This window comes from Scyliorhinus canicula, chromosome 1 (genome assembly GCF_902713615.1).
Source record: "Scyliorhinus canicula chromosome 1, sScyCan1.1, whole genome shotgun sequence".
Classification (NCBI taxonomy): Eukaryota; Metazoa; Chordata; class Chondrichthyes; order Carcharhiniformes; family Scyliorhinidae; genus Scyliorhinus; species Scyliorhinus canicula.
Window position 1 is genome coordinate 141,195,230 of NC_052146.1, and position 18,134 is coordinate 141,213,363.

The 18,134-nt window shown below is 49.5% G+C and overlaps 1 protein-coding gene across 4 annotated transcripts in view; it reads left to right on the forward strand.

Moving 5' to 3' along the window:
* Positions 1 to 18,134, forward strand: part of LOC119968075 (zinc finger MYM-type protein 4-like) — a 385,591-nt gene that overhangs the window by 130,098 nt on the left and 237,359 nt on the right. For all 4 annotated transcript variants that reach the window (XM_038801168.1, XM_038801166.1, XM_038801167.1 and 1 more), the window contains one exon: positions 1,402 to 2,079. In XM_038801168.1, the coding sequence (XP_038657096.1) occupies positions 1,402 to 2,079 (678 nt within the window). The remainder of the gene's footprint in view (positions 1 to 1,401; positions 2,080 to 18,134) is intronic.

The following is an 18,134-nucleotide window of genomic DNA, read 5'->3' on the forward strand; positions in this document are numbered from 1 at the left end:
CCCCATGATTCGGGGATGCTGACCTGGCTAGACTGTTGGATGCAGCAGAGGTCAGACAGGATGCGCTGTTCTTCTGAAGGTCTCGGAGGGTCAGCCAGAGGGCAGCCAATGCTGCCTGGGAGGAAGTGGCAGTGGCCATCAGCTCAGGGAGCATCACCAGGAGGACTGGCACCAAGTGCCATAAGTAGGTCAACGACTTCCACCGGACTGCATGGGTAGGTTGGCACTGATACCCCCTCCCCACGAGCATGCTTCTGGCACCGCCTGCGGCCAGCACCATTCCGTGACCTTTCCCACCCACGTCCAGCAGTGGTGTCCTCACGCCGCTACCCCCCATACGCCAAATCCCCCAGATGCGCGATGAACAATGCGTGTAGCTCACAATGTACCCAATGTGTCCCCGCAAGAGAAGTTGGCCCACAACAGATGGGAGAGGGCCCAGACAGGCGACGAGTTGCTAGCCATCAGAGTCTTCACTTCCTGCCTGGGAGCGAAGATGGCTACTCACCTCCTGGAATCCCCACAGCAGCCATTCCGCCAGCATCATGTTTTTACAAAGGTGTATTAATTGACGACTGCATGACTACTTGCTGGCGAGGGAGTTAGATCACAGGAGGCTGACCATTCGGCTGCACAGGAGGAGCGCGGACGGCAGGGACCAGGCTGAGGAGAGCTCCGAGTGTCATTGCTCACTGACATTAGATGGGGATTTGGTAAACCAGTAAAACCATGTCTGAAAGAAAAGCTGTCATTAAGAATGCTTCTTGGTGCCTTTCTGCTGTCCTGCTACATAACACTGGGCAGAGTGTGCATGCAATAGGCTGGGCCCTGTTATCCATCAAAATTGAAGTCAGGATCCTACATACCTCGTAGGTTGTCAATTTGCATATTAAACAGATCTACTGCTTGAAACATGTTCGGGCCATCCAGAGTAAGGTCCTTTTGAGCATAAATGAGCCAAGGTGCCCGTCTAAAAAGTGTGGAAGTAATTTTTAGGCTACGATTGCCCTGTTTATGCCCAACAGCACAATCTCAAATATGACCCATATTATTTTGCAATAAGACCAATCAAGTTGGGGTGTTTTTTTAACTTTGTGCAATAATATAAATTGTGTGGTAATGAATCTGCAGCTCCTGTTATACCTACCCTGATTTGAAATACAGATCGGAATACAGATATGTAAATGGTCCCAATTCACTACTACCCTATTCATTGTATCACACAAACCCAAGATCTATCCCAATGTGCAAGTTTACCAAATTATTTTGGTTGTGATTAACAAAAACTGTCAATATCCATTATGTACAATCAATCAGAACTATTGGAACTGATTAATCGTCCTGTTGATGCAGATCCCTCTTTATATTAATTGTGACAGTTGTAATTTTCTTTCTCTTTAGCATTACCCAGTGACTCATGCCAATATATCAGACCAGACATCAGTGACTGCCCGGCAAGTCAAAGAAGGATCAAAAGGCAAACTGCGAGATCTGTGCCGACCCCATGGTTTCTCCATCTCAGGAAATCGGCCTTACTTTCAGAGATTCCGCTGTCAAAAGTTTGGCCTCATCCCTAAAGCTATGCTTCCAGTTAAAAAGCCTGCTGCCAAAAAGGTTGTTGCTCTGAGTACAACTGCCCATGAAAGCTCTTGCTGTATCCCTGGATGCCCAAACCGTCATGGCAAGGACAGCCATGTGCGGTGGTTCGCTGTTATTCGAGAATCAGAAGCACACACAGCATCTTTGATGAGAGCTATACGGTTCAATAATCCTGGGTGGACACCAACATTTCATTCTAAAATATGTGGCCAACATTTCTTCTCGGGACAGATCTCATTTGTCCCAGGGTCTCCTGACTATGTTCCTCATTTAAACATGAGTCCCACTTTTAGAATCATTACCAGGAACAGACATTCAGAAACTGAATGCAGAGGCAATCTTGATTCCGTTTCAATCAACAGCAAAGATCCATCCATTTGTGATTCAGTCAATGAAGACAAAATTGTGAATCCACCGAATACTGAGGTACAAAACTTCAAGAGCCTTCATTTGCATCGTGCTCTGAAAACAAGAAACAAGGTACTGTATGTTTCCACTGCCATTTAGCACTGCACTTTGATCCCACTCTTGAACTCTGGTAGTTTTCAGCATTGTACCCACATGAAATCAGAATAGTGCGGGAGGGAAAGGGGGATTGCAGTCTTAATAGAGCCTGCAAGAGTAGGAACTATGGGGGTAGTGACTTAATTATTTGGGACCAGAAATTTCACTTTCCAAATTGCACTTTCAGATTTAGAGATTAATTTAGTTTGTGGTGGGTCAGGCTTCGTGCCATCCAGTGATGGGTTCCTACTTGTAATATTTTTCCATGAATGAATACTCATTGTATTTAAATGTTTTGCAATCACGTCCTACTTTCATGATAAATTCAACGGCATACAAGAATCTCGTGACATCAGGTTCACAGTCTTTGAAGATGGCGTCCAGCAGTTGGCTTTCTGCAGTTGTTTCTGAAGTCAGCGGTTTTCCTTGTGGCACAAGAGAGCGGGGCAGGAGGATAATAATCGCTTATTGTCACAAGTATGCTTCAATGAAGTTACTGTGAAAAGCTCCTAGTCGCCACATTCTGGTGCCTGTTCGGGGAGGCTGGTACAGGAATTAAACCCGCGCTGCTGGCATTGTTCTGCATGACGAGCCAGCTATTTAGCCCAGATGGCAACTTGGAGGCTTGGACCAGCAAATATGAGTTAATTGAGTAAGAGTTGGGGTTGGGGAGGGGATGTGGAATGGGGACCGGGTCATGGGAGGAGTGGAATGAGGAATCCAAAGGTGGGAATGGGAGTTATGGAGGAGTGGAAGTGGAAAGAGCCTGGTATTCTGGTGTGGTGGGAACAGTCAGTAAAGGTAAGAAAATGAGGAGTCTGAAGGGTATGTCAGTATTGTCCACATGTCGGTCCATCTCAGGGTGTTGGCTGGCAGAGTCCTTCCAGAGCTTTGAATTCACCTTGGGGCTTTTCACAGTAACTTCATTTGAAGCCTACTTGTGACAATAAGCGATTTTCATTTCAACATATCAATTATCTCCATGGAGAGGGATCTTGGACCATGCCCTTTACAAAGCGAGGAGGACCACATTAGCCTGCACGTTCAGCCATGTCCCATTGATTGGCGAGTGCAACATTGGACACTAAGATGAACATTCAATGAAGAGAATGACAGAAACACAACTTTGTTTCTTCCACAATAAACAAATGTCCCTCGCCATCAATGTACGCCCACCATGAGATGTGATAGGGCATTTCACGCTCTGAATAAGCTAGTCTCAACAAATGACGTTGTTGCACACATAAACAATGTGAAACCAATGGAATGCCAAATATTTACAAGTGAAATTTAAAAACACCTTTGTGCTCTCAATAAGTCTTGTGTTAGTGGCAATGGAGATGGGCAGAATTTGTGTCCATGACACAGAATCATCCTAATTGTTCAGAAGGCTCTTATATAGCCCGTCCATAGAATTATAGAATCCCTACATTGCAGAAAGGTGCCATTTGGCCCATTGAGTCTACACCGACCCTTCGAATGAGCACTCGATCCATGCACACTCCCTCCTATCCCATAACCTACAGATCCCTGGACACGAAGAGACAACTGATCATGGCCAATCCATCAGACCTGCACATCTTTGGGAGGAAACTGGAGAACCCGTCGGGCAGCACGGTGGCACAGTGGTTAGCATTGTTGCCTACGGCGCTGAGGACCTGGGTTCGAATCCCGGCCCTGGGTCACTGTCCATGTGGAGTTTGCACATTCTCCCCGTGTTTGCGTGGGTTACACCCCCACAACCCAAAGATGTGCAGGTTAGGTGGATTGGTCACGCTAAATTGCCCCTTAATTGGAAAAATAATTGGGTATTCTAAATTTAGGGCAGCACGGTAGCATGGTGGTTAGCATAAATGCTTCACAGCTCCAGGGTCCCAGGTTCGGTTCCCGGCTGGGTCACTGTCTGTGCGGAGTCTGCACGTCCTCCCCGTGTGTGCGTGGGTTTCCTCCGGGTGCTCTGGTTTCCTCCCACAGTCCAAAGATGTGCGGGTTAGGTGGATTGGCCATGTTGTGTCCTAAAAAGTAAGGTTAAGGGGGGGTTGTTGGGTTACGGGTATAGGGTGGATACGTGGGTTTGAGTAGGGTGATCATTGCTCGGCACAACATCGAGGGCCGAAGGGCCTGTTCTGTGCTGTACTGTTCTATGTTTAACCCGGGGGAAACCCGTACAGACATGGGGAGAACGTACAAATTCCACACAGACCCAAGACTGGAATTGAACCCGGGTCTTTTTTGTGAGGCAGAAGTGTTAACCGCTCTGCCACTGTGCCGCCCATACCTGCTGCATTGTCAGCCTATAGTGCTGAAAACCTTCCCCTGTCACATAACTGTACAAGTCTCCCATGCACACTGCTGACATTTTAAATTATAACTGGAATCACTTAGGAAGCAGCAAAAAGCGAGCAAGGAAATGGCATCCACTTCCTGTTCAACCACTGGAAACAGCACACCAGTTAAAAATCCACCTAATTGTGTGTGGAACCTTCTTTTTTTTAAATTTAAATTTAAATTTAAATTTGGAACATAACAAAATCAATATTCACTGCAGTCTTTTTGAGCTCCCCGCCCCCATCGTTTGTGCCAAACTTTATATAATTGTTTTTCTCCTTTTCTCTTCCTTTTTAAAAAAAATAAAAAAATAAATAAATTTAGAGTACCCAATTATTTTTCCCAATTAAGGGGCAATTTAATGTGGCTAATCCACCTAGCCTGCACATCTTTGGGTTGTGGGGGCGAAACCCACGCAGACATGGGGAGAATGTGCAAACTCCACATGGACAGTGACCCAGGGCTGGGATTCAAACCCAGGTCCTCAGCGCCGTAGGCAGCAATGCTAACCACTGTGCCACCGTGCTGCCCTTCTCTTCTTTTCTTAAAGCTGAATTAAAACTGAGCTTAATGAACAGTACCATAGATCTTATTGTCCTCTGGTACCTCTCCCAAGTACCATTCTTCACCTGTCACTAGTCAGTGAATTCATTTCAGTCAATACTGAACTTTGTAAAGAGATCTTTGTTGGCATTTCTGGGCGTGATTTATCGAAAAAGTTTCCAGTGTGATAGCTCGACCCGGCGAGACCGACACCGCAGTAAAACATTAATTGGTCCACTTAACGAGGCCCACTGGCTTTCGCCACAAATCATGGTCCCACTGGCTGGCTCGCTGGGACTGCTCTCGCCAGACCCCCCCCACCCCCACCCCCGCTAAGAAGGGAGAGCAGTACTTAAACCAATCCTTTTTTTAAAATTTAGAGTACCCAATTATATTTTTTCCAATTAAGTGGCAATTTAGCGTGGCCAATCCATCTTCCTGCACATCTTTGGGTTGTGGGGGCGAAACCCACGCAAACACAGAGAGAATGTGCAAACTCCACACGGACAGTGACCCAGAGCCGGGATCGAACCTGGAACTTTGATGCTGTGAGGCAGCAGTGCTAACCACTATGCATGGTGCTGCCCGCATTTAAACCATTCCTGCACAGTCAACCTCACACAGCTCACAGCCATGCCACTCAGATGACCAACCCCAATATTTGGCAATGCTGACCTGGCCAGTCTACTGAAAGGCCAGACTGATCCATCCCTCCCACTGACCACATGTTCATCCCCACACAGGACTTGCAGCCGATGACGCGGCCCTCCGGGGTGCTCTCCCCCCCCCCCCCCCCCCCCCCCCCGGCCTCCCAAGAGGACATCTCTGGGGCCCAGTCTGGTGAGCACCACACAGCTGCTGATGCACATCAGGGGGAGGCAAGAACTCCCAGGCGAGACAACAGTCGGAGGGCTGCTGGATCCCAGGACCCAGCTGGGTCCCAGTCAGAGGTAGAGTATCTGGACCAAATTCTCCCGGAGCTGATGTAGATGATAGGGTGCGACCTGACATTCAGAGGGGGCAGCAGCGTCGACAGAAGCTTGAGGCGGCAGCCCATGTGCAGGACCCCGCTCCACTCCCTGAGGACCCGGACACCCATCTAGCCAGAGAGGGACCCAGAGGAGGACGTACACGACCACTTGCTGGGTAAGCCGTTTGATCACAGGGGGCCATTAGATAGTGGGTTGCTCCTTTTAATTCAATGGAGATTGGGCTTAAGTGGCGATTATTGGTTTCACGCCATGTCCTCGTCACGATCATGCTTCAGCGGCCATTAAATCGCACCTTCTGCATTTGAACGCACAATTGTAGGCAAAAGAATAAGAGATGAAATTTAATGTGGACAAGCACAGCGGAAGGAAAAATGGATAACAGACATTTTTCACTCAAGCTGTTGAAATAGCTAAGGATGGATTTTCTAGAGGCCTCAGAGTCTGAGTAGACTTGCTGTTACACAGGCAGTAGCAATGCCTGGACATTAATCGATAAAGCCAAGAGAATGATATAGCCAAATCAGAATAAAATGTCTGAGGGAGTTCTGATCGAACTGTCGGGTGCTGTCATCAACCCATACCTGGAGTGATGTGTCTCGTCCGCTCGCGCAAGAGAGTTTCAGCTGATGGAGGCAATGCAGAGAAAGGCCATGAGCTTTCTCTCTTGGCCTGAATATTTGCTGAAAAAATACAAATGTACCTCCTTGTTTCTCATACCTCAGGCCCTTAACACGAGGCAGAATTTACAGCCAGCAGTTAAGAGTGGTGCAGGAAACAGATTTTTTAAATGATAAAAGGTGAGCAGAGAACTTATTCAGTAAATTTTCTTCACGCAACCTGCTGACGCATAGGCAAGATTATTACCACAAAGCCAATTAAGGTGACCCCACTACCAAAAGCAGTGGAAATTTACTTCAGTTGCACTGGTCTGACATTTTTTTAGTATCCTACAACAACAATTCTATGACGTCTCAGGGAGAGGTTGCTAATTAACATTGAAATTGGGGACAGATTCATGAAGAAACTTATGACTTTTAAAAACTGATTTTCGACTGCTCAAACTGATTTCTTGTAGGACGTATAGCTAGCTTACAGAGGAGACTTTCACCCTTGTAGTTTGGGTTATGCTTGACATTAGGTCCCCGAGGAGAAAGGTCAGAAACTAATCCAGCGAGCTACCCTGTCCCCCAATTATAGAAATCCTAAGTGTTAAAGAGACACTCCTCCTCTGGAACAGGGTACCGGTAGCCGTTTTGCACCAGTTTTCTTGGAGTAAAACACCACCGTTTTCACGCTGACGTGGGGACAGAGAATCCAGCCCGTGGTTTCTGTCTTCTTCTCTGTTCCGGCCCCTATAAAGTAAATGGAAGTTGTATTTGGGGTCAGAAAGAGGAGGAACATGGCAGCTATTTATACTTATATTTCTAGACTCTCTAAATCATGGGTCCAGTTATTGGTATGGATAAGATGTTTTTGTCGAGCGCATAAAGACCACATGTCCTGGACATTTCTACTTGCTCAGAGTTTGTTGAAATGTGGGTTCTGAATCCAGGATCTGAATCCATCTTAGGTTGAAACTATTACCAATGATGAATCTCTAGACAATGCATAGGTTAAACACGCCATATCTTTATTCCAAACACAACTGCAGTGCAGAAGTATTACTTTTGTATAACTTCTCATCCTTTGCCCAGCCTTGCTTCTACTTTTCCACCTGATGGTACATTATCCAGCTCTCCTTATCTTATTGCCAACATTCATTTTAACCCTCCTGAAAATGAGACATCTAGCTAAGGGATAGTTTTATCAACAGTCACCCTCTCATTATCTTGCTCAAGTGGTCATAATTCACTAATGAGCTGTAGCAGCCAAAATGAATCCTGTACTCACCTAACATAGAGATACACTCTCAGACGAAATTGGTGCTTGGCAATTAGGAGTGCTAATTTCAATCAATTTTACTTCCACGAGTCCAAAACAAATTGCAGTTGGACTTTTTGCACCTGTAAAATTGAACTCCTCAGTGGTTTAAATCATTGAGCCTCCCAGGAAGACTGCTATCTCTCAACAAGAAAGCTAACTTTCTCCTCCATATCTGATCCTGTTGGACTTCAAAGAATGTTCCTACTTTGCTCAGTTCTGTTCTGCTAACATGGCTGATCTTGTCCATTCTGTGAAATCTCTGATTCTCGTGGCACCCATCCTCATTGGCACGGTGGCACAGTAGTTAGCACTGCTGCCTCACAGCTCCAGGGACCCGGGTTCAAATCCGGCCTCGGGTACCTGGCTGTGTGGAATTTGCACTTTGTTCCTGTGCCTATGTGGTCTTCTTCCAGGTGCTCCGGTTTCCTCCCACAGTCCAAAGATGTGCAGGTTAGGTGGATTGGCTGTGCTAAATTGCCCCATAGTGTCTAAAAGGTTGGGGCGGCATGGTGACGCAGTGGTTAGCACTGCTGCCTAATATGCTGAGGACACAGGTTTGATCCCGACCCTGGGTCATTGTCTGTGTGGAGTTTGCAGATTCTCCCTGTATCTGCATGGGTCTCGTCCCCACAATGCAAAGATGAGCAGGATGTGTGGATTGACAATGCCAAATTGCTCCTTAATTGGAACAAAAATAAGTTGGTATTCTAAATTTATTTTTAAAAAGTGTCCAAAAGGTTAGGTAGGGTTACTGGTTTAAGGGGATAGGGCGGTGGTGTGGGCTCAAGTAGAGTGCCCAGTGCAACTCAATGGGCCGAATGGCTTTCTTCTGCACTGTAGGGCTTCTATGATTCTAATGTTGATCTTTGTAGGGCAGCATGTGGTGCAGTGGTTAGCACTGGGAATGCGGCACTGAGGACCGGGGTTCAAATCTGGGCCCTGGGCCACTGTCCGTGTGGAGTTTGCACATTCTCCCATGTCTGTGTGGGATTCATCCCCACAACCCAAAAGATGTGCAAGGTAGGTGGAAACTGGCGCCAACGGCCTTTGGCGCTACGCTGATCGGCGTCGGGGCTAGCCGAAAGGCCTTCGCCGGTCGGTGTGAGTCCGCGCATGCGCCAGAGCGTCAGCGGCTGCTGGCGTCACCACCGGCGCATGCGCGGTGGAGGGGGTCTCTTCCGCCACCGCCACGGCCTCCAACCCCGACGGCACAGGCTCGCCCGCCCATCGGTGGGCCCGATCACGGGCCAGGCCACAGTGGGGGCACCCCCCGGTGTCTGATGGCCCCCCCCCCCCCCCCAGGACCCCGAGGGCCCACTCAAGCCGCCAATCCTGCAGGCACAGAGGTGGTTTAAACCACGTCGGCGGGAGAGGCCTCCTAGCGGCGGGACTTCGGCCCATCGCGGGCCGGAGAATTGCCGCGGGGGCACGCCGATCGGCGGGGCACGATTCCCGCCCCCGCCGATTCCCGGGTGGCGGAGAATTACGGCCACGGCGGGGGCGGGATTTACGCCGGCCCCGGGCGATTCCTCGACCCTGCGGGGGGTGGGAAAATTCCGCCTAATGAGTTGACATTTGGGTGAGATACAGTGAGACATGACTACTTCATGCATCCCTGCAGGAATCTGGGCAGAAAGTGGTACTGATTTTTGCTTACAAGCTGCTTGAGTTCATTGAGCAGCAGTCAAGTGTTATTAATGCTTTTCATTGGCTGTCCAGAAGGAAAACTCTCTTCCTCTCTTTCCAAACCTGCGGGGTACAAAAAAACTTCTTTTTTGGATTTAATTCGTCCACTGTATGAGTGTTCCACTCATGAGTGGATTGGCCATGCTAAATTGCCCGTAGTGTCCTAATAAATGTAAGGTTAAGGGGGGGGGGTTGTTGGGTTACGGGTATAGGGTGCGTTTGAGTAGGGTGATCATGGCTCGGCACAACATTGAGGGCCGAAGGGCCTGTTCTGTGCTGTACTGTTCTATGTTCTATGTTCTATAACAGCTGAAATAGAAGAAGCTGGTGACCAGAGGGATTTCTTTAATTAGGTAACAATTTACTGATTGACTTGTGTGGTTTTGCCCATCGTCTCAACACTAAAAGAATGTGCACAAGGGGGTCGTTTCATGGCTGCTCTGTTTTTCTTTCAATTAATTCATTGTTGTTTCCAATCCCGCAGACCTCCACTCGTGTAGTAAGTAGAGAATTTTTAATGATATACAAGCTTATACTGCATTTAATGTTTAAGTATTATTACAAATTGACAAAATTCTACGTAAGGTATGCTGGTAAAAGTATCATAAAGTTTACAGGCACTAATAACTACTGACAAGCAGATATTGACATATGAAATAAAAGCTAAAAAGCTGCAGGTGATGGAAGTCTGAAATAGAAACAGAAAATTCTGGAAATTCTCAGCACATCAGAAGATCTCTGTGGATAGAATAGACAAGTTGCTATTTCAGGTTCGGCATCATCATCAGAACCTTGCAACTGCGTGCAAGTATAAGTAATATTGCAATCCCCGACATGTCAGTGGACTCATCTCGCTGTAATGAATATGTGGCGTGTTTCCAGCCCCAAAAATGCCTGGGTCACCTGCATGGGTCAGTGGTGGTCGTCTGAGTGAGTGACTCACCTCCTTACTTCTCAAAGCCATGTCACTGTCAACAAGATACAAGTCAGGAGTGTGGTGAAATACTCTGGGCTGGATTCTCATCAGAGGTGGAATTCACTTCAGTGAGAAAGTCATTCCACGTAGGAAAGCAGCTGAAGGTCTTATTTTCTATGCACAAAGTCCAGAAGCACTATTTCCTCAACAGAGATTAAATCTTATCTCTTGCAGTGAAGAAAGTAAAATCCTGGTCATGGAGTGACAGGTTGACTTCATTTGGCCGTGTCAAAATATCTGCAAGATATGCAAATCCCAAAAGCCGGAAGTACTGGTCAACATCTCTGAAAATTGACATTTCTGATCCACACCAAACGTTAAGACATCATGACGAAGCTCAAAAAGGTTTCACAAAGACTTTACCTCGTGACAGCCACCCCACCTCTATATGTAAGAACAGCGCTGTATGTTCTCTGCCTATTTCATCGTACAGAATTTTAAACAGTCTCGATTTCGGTAGATGAGCTTTAATGCTGTTGGAAATGCTTTGTGGTGAATGAGATTCACACCGTATTATAAGTTACCAATGTCACTCTGTTCCCATTGTATATATGCACCGATATTGTAAGTGCAGTTGCACTACCTGACCACCAGGGGGAATAGCTCTGGGAGTACTCGAGAGTTTGTACTAGGCTCCCCCCCTTGGCTCCGCCCAGAACTCCTCCCCCTGGAGCTGCTGTATAAAGATACGTGCCACAGAGCCAGCCGGCCAGTTCATCGAAAGTTCAACGGCGAACAGGCTGGCTCTGTTGTAAGTATATGAAAACCGCTATTCTAATCCTACAAGCACGTGTCCGTAGAATTGATGGTTCCATCAATTTAATATACTTACGAAACAGTCGAAGTAAATCATGGGAGCAGCCCTCAAGCCTAGAACTTGACCCGCAGAATGCAGAGGCTAAAGAAATTTTCTCCCACTGGCTGAGATGTTTTAAGGTCAACCTGGCAGAAGCCAGCACCGCTGAAACAACGGCGGAACAAAAGCTCAGCCTACTGTACGCGAGGGTAAGCCACAGAATCTCCACACAGCTAAATCCGGCCAGTTCTTACACCGCAGCGCTGGCGATATTGGACAAAATGTACGTTAGGCAGGGCAGCACGGTGGCCTAGTGGTTAGCACAACCGCCTCATGGCGCTGAGGTCCCAGGTTCGATCCCGGCTCTGGGTCACTGTCCGTGTGGAGTTTGCACGTTCTCCCCGTGTCTGCGTGGGTTTCGCCCCCACAACCCAAAAATGTGCAGAGTAGGTGGATTGGCCACGCTAAATTGCCCCTTAATTGGAAAAAATAATTGGCTAATCTAAATTTATAATTAGGCCCATTAACGAATGTTTATGCACGCCACGTGTTTACGACTCGCCGTCAGCGGCCCACAGAAACACTAGCCGAGTTTGTACGTGAACTGAACAATCTCTCTAATGACTGTAATTATCAAGCCGTTACCGCGGCTGAACATAGGGAGCTTGCTGTGCGGGACGTTTTCGTAGCGGGCCTTAGATCGAACTATGTGCGCCAAAGACTGCTAGAAAAGGGGGCCCAGGACTTAGATACTACTGTGGAGGCTGCTACCACCATGGAAGTCTCCTTCCACAGCCTCACCTCGTTTCCCATGGACCCCGCGACCTCATCGTGGGCCACCGACCAACAACCCCCCCCAGGCCTGTGTCGCACGGCCCCCCAGCTACCGCGCTGCCAAAGCCAGTTACTCTGCGGCCCCAGCCAGTCACTCTGCTGCCCCAACCAGCTACTCAGCTGCCCCAGCCTGCCATTTCTGTGGCCAAAGCCAGCACCCGCGGCAGCCCTGCCCGGCCCGTAACGCGACCTGCAGCAGCTGCGGGGAGAAAGGCCACTATGCCAAAGTGTGCCTCGCGAAAAGGGCCCCAGTTTCTAACTCCCCAGTAGAGAGAACAAATCGCTCCTAGCACCAGCGGGCCCGCGGGGCCCGAAACGCTGCGGCCTACGCCCTGATTCCGCCCCCTCCCGCCACGTGCGATCCATGGGGGTCGCCATCCTGGCAAACCCCCACCATGCGGCCGGCCACGTGCGACTCATGGGGGCCGCCATCTTGGACGCCATCTTCCTCGCCGCTCACCACGTGCGATCCACGGGCCCCATCTGCATCTCCATGCTCAGATAGCTCATCGGAAGACTACGACTTCTCCGGGCACCCATCACGCGGCCCGCAACTCAACGTGGTCACCCTAGATCAGGGGTGGGCAAACTTTTCCGTGCAAGGGCCACATTCAGAAATTCACAATTCACAAAGGGCCGCTTAGTATATTAAGTAAAATAATTACTTCACCCGGTTATGATTCTGGGCGCCTCATATAGAACATAGAACAGTACAGCACAGAACAGGCCCTTCGGCCCTCGACGTTGTGCCGAGCAATGATCACCCTACTCAAGTAAACGTATCCACCCTATACCAGTAAGTAACCCAACAGCCCCCCCCCCCCATTAACCTTAAAAAAAAATTTAAAAAAAAAAAAAATTTAAAAAAAAAATTTTTTTTTTTTTTTTAACGACTTGGTGGGCCGCAGAAATACCTTTGGCGGGCCGCATGCGGCCCGCGGGCCGTAGTTTGCCCACCCCTGCCCTAGATCAATCCCGCCCCAAGCACCTACGAAGTTCGATGGCGGAGGTCCAGATCAACGGGTACAGCACGCCATGCCACTTTGACTCTGGGAGCACCGAGAGCTTCATACTCCCAGAGCTGGTAAGACGCTGTTCGCTTCCTTTTTTTCCTGTGAGCCAAACTATCGCCCTCGCTTCGGGCTCCCACTCAGTCCAAATCCAAGGACGCACCGTCGCTACGCTCACAATTCGAGGCGCTAGTTATTCGAAATTTAAACTTTTATGTCCTGCCCGAATTCTGCGCGCCACTCTTATTAGGCCTGGATTTCCAGTGCAACCTCAAGAGCCTCACCCTCAGCTTCGGCGGGCCCCTGCCCCCACTCACTATCTGCAGCCTAGCCACGCTGCGCATCTCCCCCCTCCTCTCTTCGCCAATCTCACTCCAAATTGCAAACCAGTAGCTACTCGCAGCAGGCGATACAGCCTACAGGATAGGGTCTTTATCCGATCGGAGGTCCGACGGCTGCTCAGTGAGGGGATCATAGAGGCCAGTAATAGTCCCTGGAGAGCTCAGGTGGTGGTCGTCAAGACCGGGGAAAAATTTCACATGGTCATCGACTATAGTCAGACCATAAATCGTTTTACGCTCCTACATGCGTATCCCCTCTCCAAAATTGCAGACATGGTTAACCAGATAGCCCAATATCGGCTATTTTCCACGGTGGATCTGAAGTCTGCATACCACCAGCTCCCAATCCGCCCGGAGGACCGCCACTACACGCCGTTCGAGGCCGATGGCCGCCTCGTCCATTTCCTCCGGGTTCCCTTCGGCGTCACTACCGGGGTTTCGGTGTTCCAACGAGCAATGGACCGAATGGTAGACCAGTAAGGGCTGCAGGCCACGTTTCCGTATCTGGACAATGTTACCATCTGCGGCTATGACCAGCAGGACCACGACGCCAACCTCCACCGTTTTCTCCAAACGGCACAGAAATTAAGCCTCACTTATAACAAGGAGAAATGCGTTTTCCGCACAAACAGACAGGCCATCCTCGGCTACGTCGTGGAGAACGGAGTCCTGGGCCCAGACCCGGACCGTATGCCCCCTCTTAGAACTCCCCCTCCCCCATTGCCCCAAATCCCTCAAACGGTGCTTGGGGTTCTTTTCATACTATGCCCAGTGGGTCCCTCAATATGCGGACAAATCCCGCCCACTCTTCAAGGCCACATGATTTCCCCTGTCAGCTGAGGCATGCCAGGCCCTCAGCTGCATCAAGGAGGACATCGCCAAAGTAGCCATGCGGGCGGTGGATGAATCCACTCCCTTTCAGGTTGAGAGCGACGCCTCAGAGGTAGCTCTAGCAGCCACTTTATATCAGGCAGGGAGGCCCGTTGCATTTTTCTCCCGTACCCTATCCGCTTCAGAACTCCGACACTCCTCAGTCGAGAAGGAAGCACAAGCCATCGTGGAGGCTGTTCGTCACTGGAGGCACTACCTCGCAGGTAGGAGGTCCACCCTCATCACCGACCAACGATCGGTTGCCTTTATGTTTGACAACTCGCAAAGGGGCAAAATAACAAATGATAAGATCCTTCGGTGGAGGATCGAACTCTCCATCTATAGTTACGATATTAAATATCGACCGGGAAAGCTCAACGAGCCCTCGGATGCCCTATCCCGCGGGACATGCGCCAGCGTGCAGATCAGCTGTCTGAAAGCCATCCACGATGACCTCTGCCATCCAGGGGTCACCCGGCTCGCCCACTACATCAGAGCCCGAAACCTGCCTTTCTCCAACGAGGAGGTAAAAGCGGTCACCAGGGACTGCCCGATTTGTGCAGAGTGCAAACCGCACTTCTATAGTCCAGACAGGGCCCACCTGGTCAAGGCTTCTAGGCCCTTTGATCGATTTCAAAGGGCCACTCCCCTCCACTAACAAGAACATTTATTTCCTCAACATCATAGAAGAGTTCTCCCGATTCCCTTTTGCCATCCCGTGCCCCGACATGACCTCCCACACAGTCATTAGGGCCCTGCATAGTGTCTTCACCCTGTTTGGTTTCCCCAGCTACGTGCACAGCGACCGGGGTGCGTCCTTTATGAGTGACGAGCTGCGTCAGTACCTGCTCGACAAGGGCATCGCCTCGAGCAGGACTACCAGCTACAACCCCAGGGGGAACGGACAGGTGGAGAGGGAGAATGCGACGGTCTGGAAGACCGCCCTACTGACCCTCCGGTCTAGAAAACTCCAAGTCTCCCAATGGCAAGAAGTCCTCCCAGACGCGCTCCACGCAATTAGATCCCTCCTCTGTATAGCGACCAATCAAACCCCTCACGAGCGGCTCTTCATTTTTTCTAGGGGCACTACCACCGGGGTCTCACTTCCGGCGTGGCTGAGGACACCAGTCCCGGTTCTCCTGAGGAAGCACGTCAGGGCGCACAAAACCGACCCCCTTGTTGAAAAGGTGCGCCTCCTCCATTCCAACCCCCAGTACGCATTCGTGGAGTTCCCGGACGGTCGCCAGGACACAGTATCCCTTCGGGACCTGGCACCCGCTGGAACCAGCCCCCCCCTACCCCCACTGAGGAACCCCTTACCCTGTTCCCTATGCTGCTGCCCCCTCGCGCCCCCGATCCCGCAAGCTTGCCCCACCTGTTCCACGCGCCAGCACCAGCCCGCCCCCAGCACCCCCAGTCTCCGGTCGAGCCAGAGGTGTATGAAGTTTGGTCGAGACCCGCCCCGGAGTCTGCCATCGTACCCCAGCTCTCAACACCCACCCAGCCACCGCAAGAGGCTGCAACCCTGGTGGTCCGCAGATCACAACGAACAATTCGTCGACCGGACAGACTAACTCTGTGAGCCACCACCCCCGCATGACTTGATTTTTTTCACAGGGGGTGAATGTGGTGAATGAGATTCACACGGTATTATAAGTTACCAATGTCACTCTGTTCCCATTGTATATACTTACCGATATTGTAAGTGCAGTTGCACTACCTGACCACCAGGGGGAGTAGCTCTGGGTGTACTCGAGAGTTTGTACTGGGCTCCCCCCTTGGCTCCGCCCAGAACTCCTCCCCCTGGAGCTGCTGTATAAAGATCCGTGCCACAGAGCCAGCCGGCCAGTTCATCGAAAGTTCAACGGCGAACAGGCTGGCTCTGTTGTAAGTATATGAAAACCGCTACTCTAATCCTACAAGCACGTGTCCATAGAATTAATGGTTCCATTATGCTTCACCCAGCACATTTTTTGGAGGTGCAGGGATCTTCTTAACAGCAAGCGCATGCATCTGACGGACACAGTGACTGCTCGTGCAGCGTGGTACTACAGCTTTGATCCAAGCTACAACACCTGCTGTCTTCTCGATCATTATCCTGGTGCCATCAGTGCACACATCAACACACATCTCCCGATTAATTCCATGACTCTTCATTAAGTTGTTGATGCACTTGAATATTTGTTCGCCAGTGCTCTGCAGAGGGTCACATAGCAGCAGGTCCTCCTCATTGATGTCATCGAAGATGTAGCGTGCAATATTGTATCAGTAATATTGCAGTCCCCGACATGTCAGTGGACTCATCCAGCTGCAATGAATATGCTACATAACATTTAAGACATGAGAGGAGTTGACACTCAATGTCATCAGCAAGAACATGAATTCAGCAGGTGACAGTATTGTTGGAGAGCTGCAGGGCCTCAATCTTTCTACCTGCTGTCTCATCTAGCAAGCGCATTTCAATGGCTTTGATGCAAGGCTCTATCAAGTTTTTGCCGATCATGTGGGATTCTGCAAGTACAATGTGGTAACTTACTCTGTAGGACACCTCTGTTACATGCTCATTATTGTCTAGGCCCAAGCATCTTCATCTGCTTCATCAATGACCTTCCTTCCAACATAAGGTCAGATGTGGGGTTGTTCACTGATGGTTGCACAATGTTCAGCACCATTTGTGACTCTTCAGACACTGAAGCAGTCCACACGCAAAAGCAGCAAGACCTGGACAATATCCAGGCTTGGGCTGACAAATGACAAATAACATTCGCGCTACACAAGTGCCAGGCTATGACCATCTCCAATAAGAGAGAATCAAACCATCGCCCTTTAACATTCAATGGCATTACCATCACTAAATCGCCACTATCAACATCCGGGGGGTTACCATTGATCAGAAACTGAACTGGAATAGCCATATAAATACTGTGGCTACAAGAGCAGGTCAAAGGTTAGGAATCCTGCAGTGGGGCAGCACAGTGGCGCAGTGGTTAGCATTGCTGCCTCACGGCGCCGAGGTCCCAGGTTCGATCCCGGCTCTGGGTCACTGTCCGTGTGGAATTTGCACATTCTCCCCGTGTTTGCGAGGGTTTCGCCCCCACAACCCAAGATGTGCCGGTCAGGTGGATTGGCTATACTAAATTGCCCCTTAATTGGAAATAATGAATTGGGTACTCTAATTTTTTTTTTTAATTATAAAAAAGAAAAAAAAAGGAATCCTGCAGTGAGTACCTCACCTTCTGATTCCCCAAAAACTGTTCATTACCTACAAGGAACGCGTCAGGAGAGCAATGGAATACTCTCCACTTGCCTGGATGAATGCAGCTCCAACAACACTCAAGAAGCTCAACACAATTTGGGACAAAGCAGCCTGCTTGATTGGCAGCCCTGCCACAAACATTGACTTCCTCCACTGACGCACAGTAGCAGTAGTGCGTATCATCTACAAGATGCACTGCAGGAATTCAGCAAAGCTCCTTAGACAGCACCATCCAAACCTATGACCAATACCATCTAAAAGGACAAAGGCAGCAGATACATGGGAACACCTGGAGGTTCCCCTCCAAGTCACTCACCACCCCGAATTAGAAATATATCACCGTTCCTTCACTGTCACTGGGTCAAAATCCTGGAACTCCCTCGCTAATAGCACAGTGGGTGTACCTACACCTCAGAGACTGCAGCAGTTCCAGAAGGAAATTTACCACCACCTTCTCAAGGGCAATTAGGGATGGG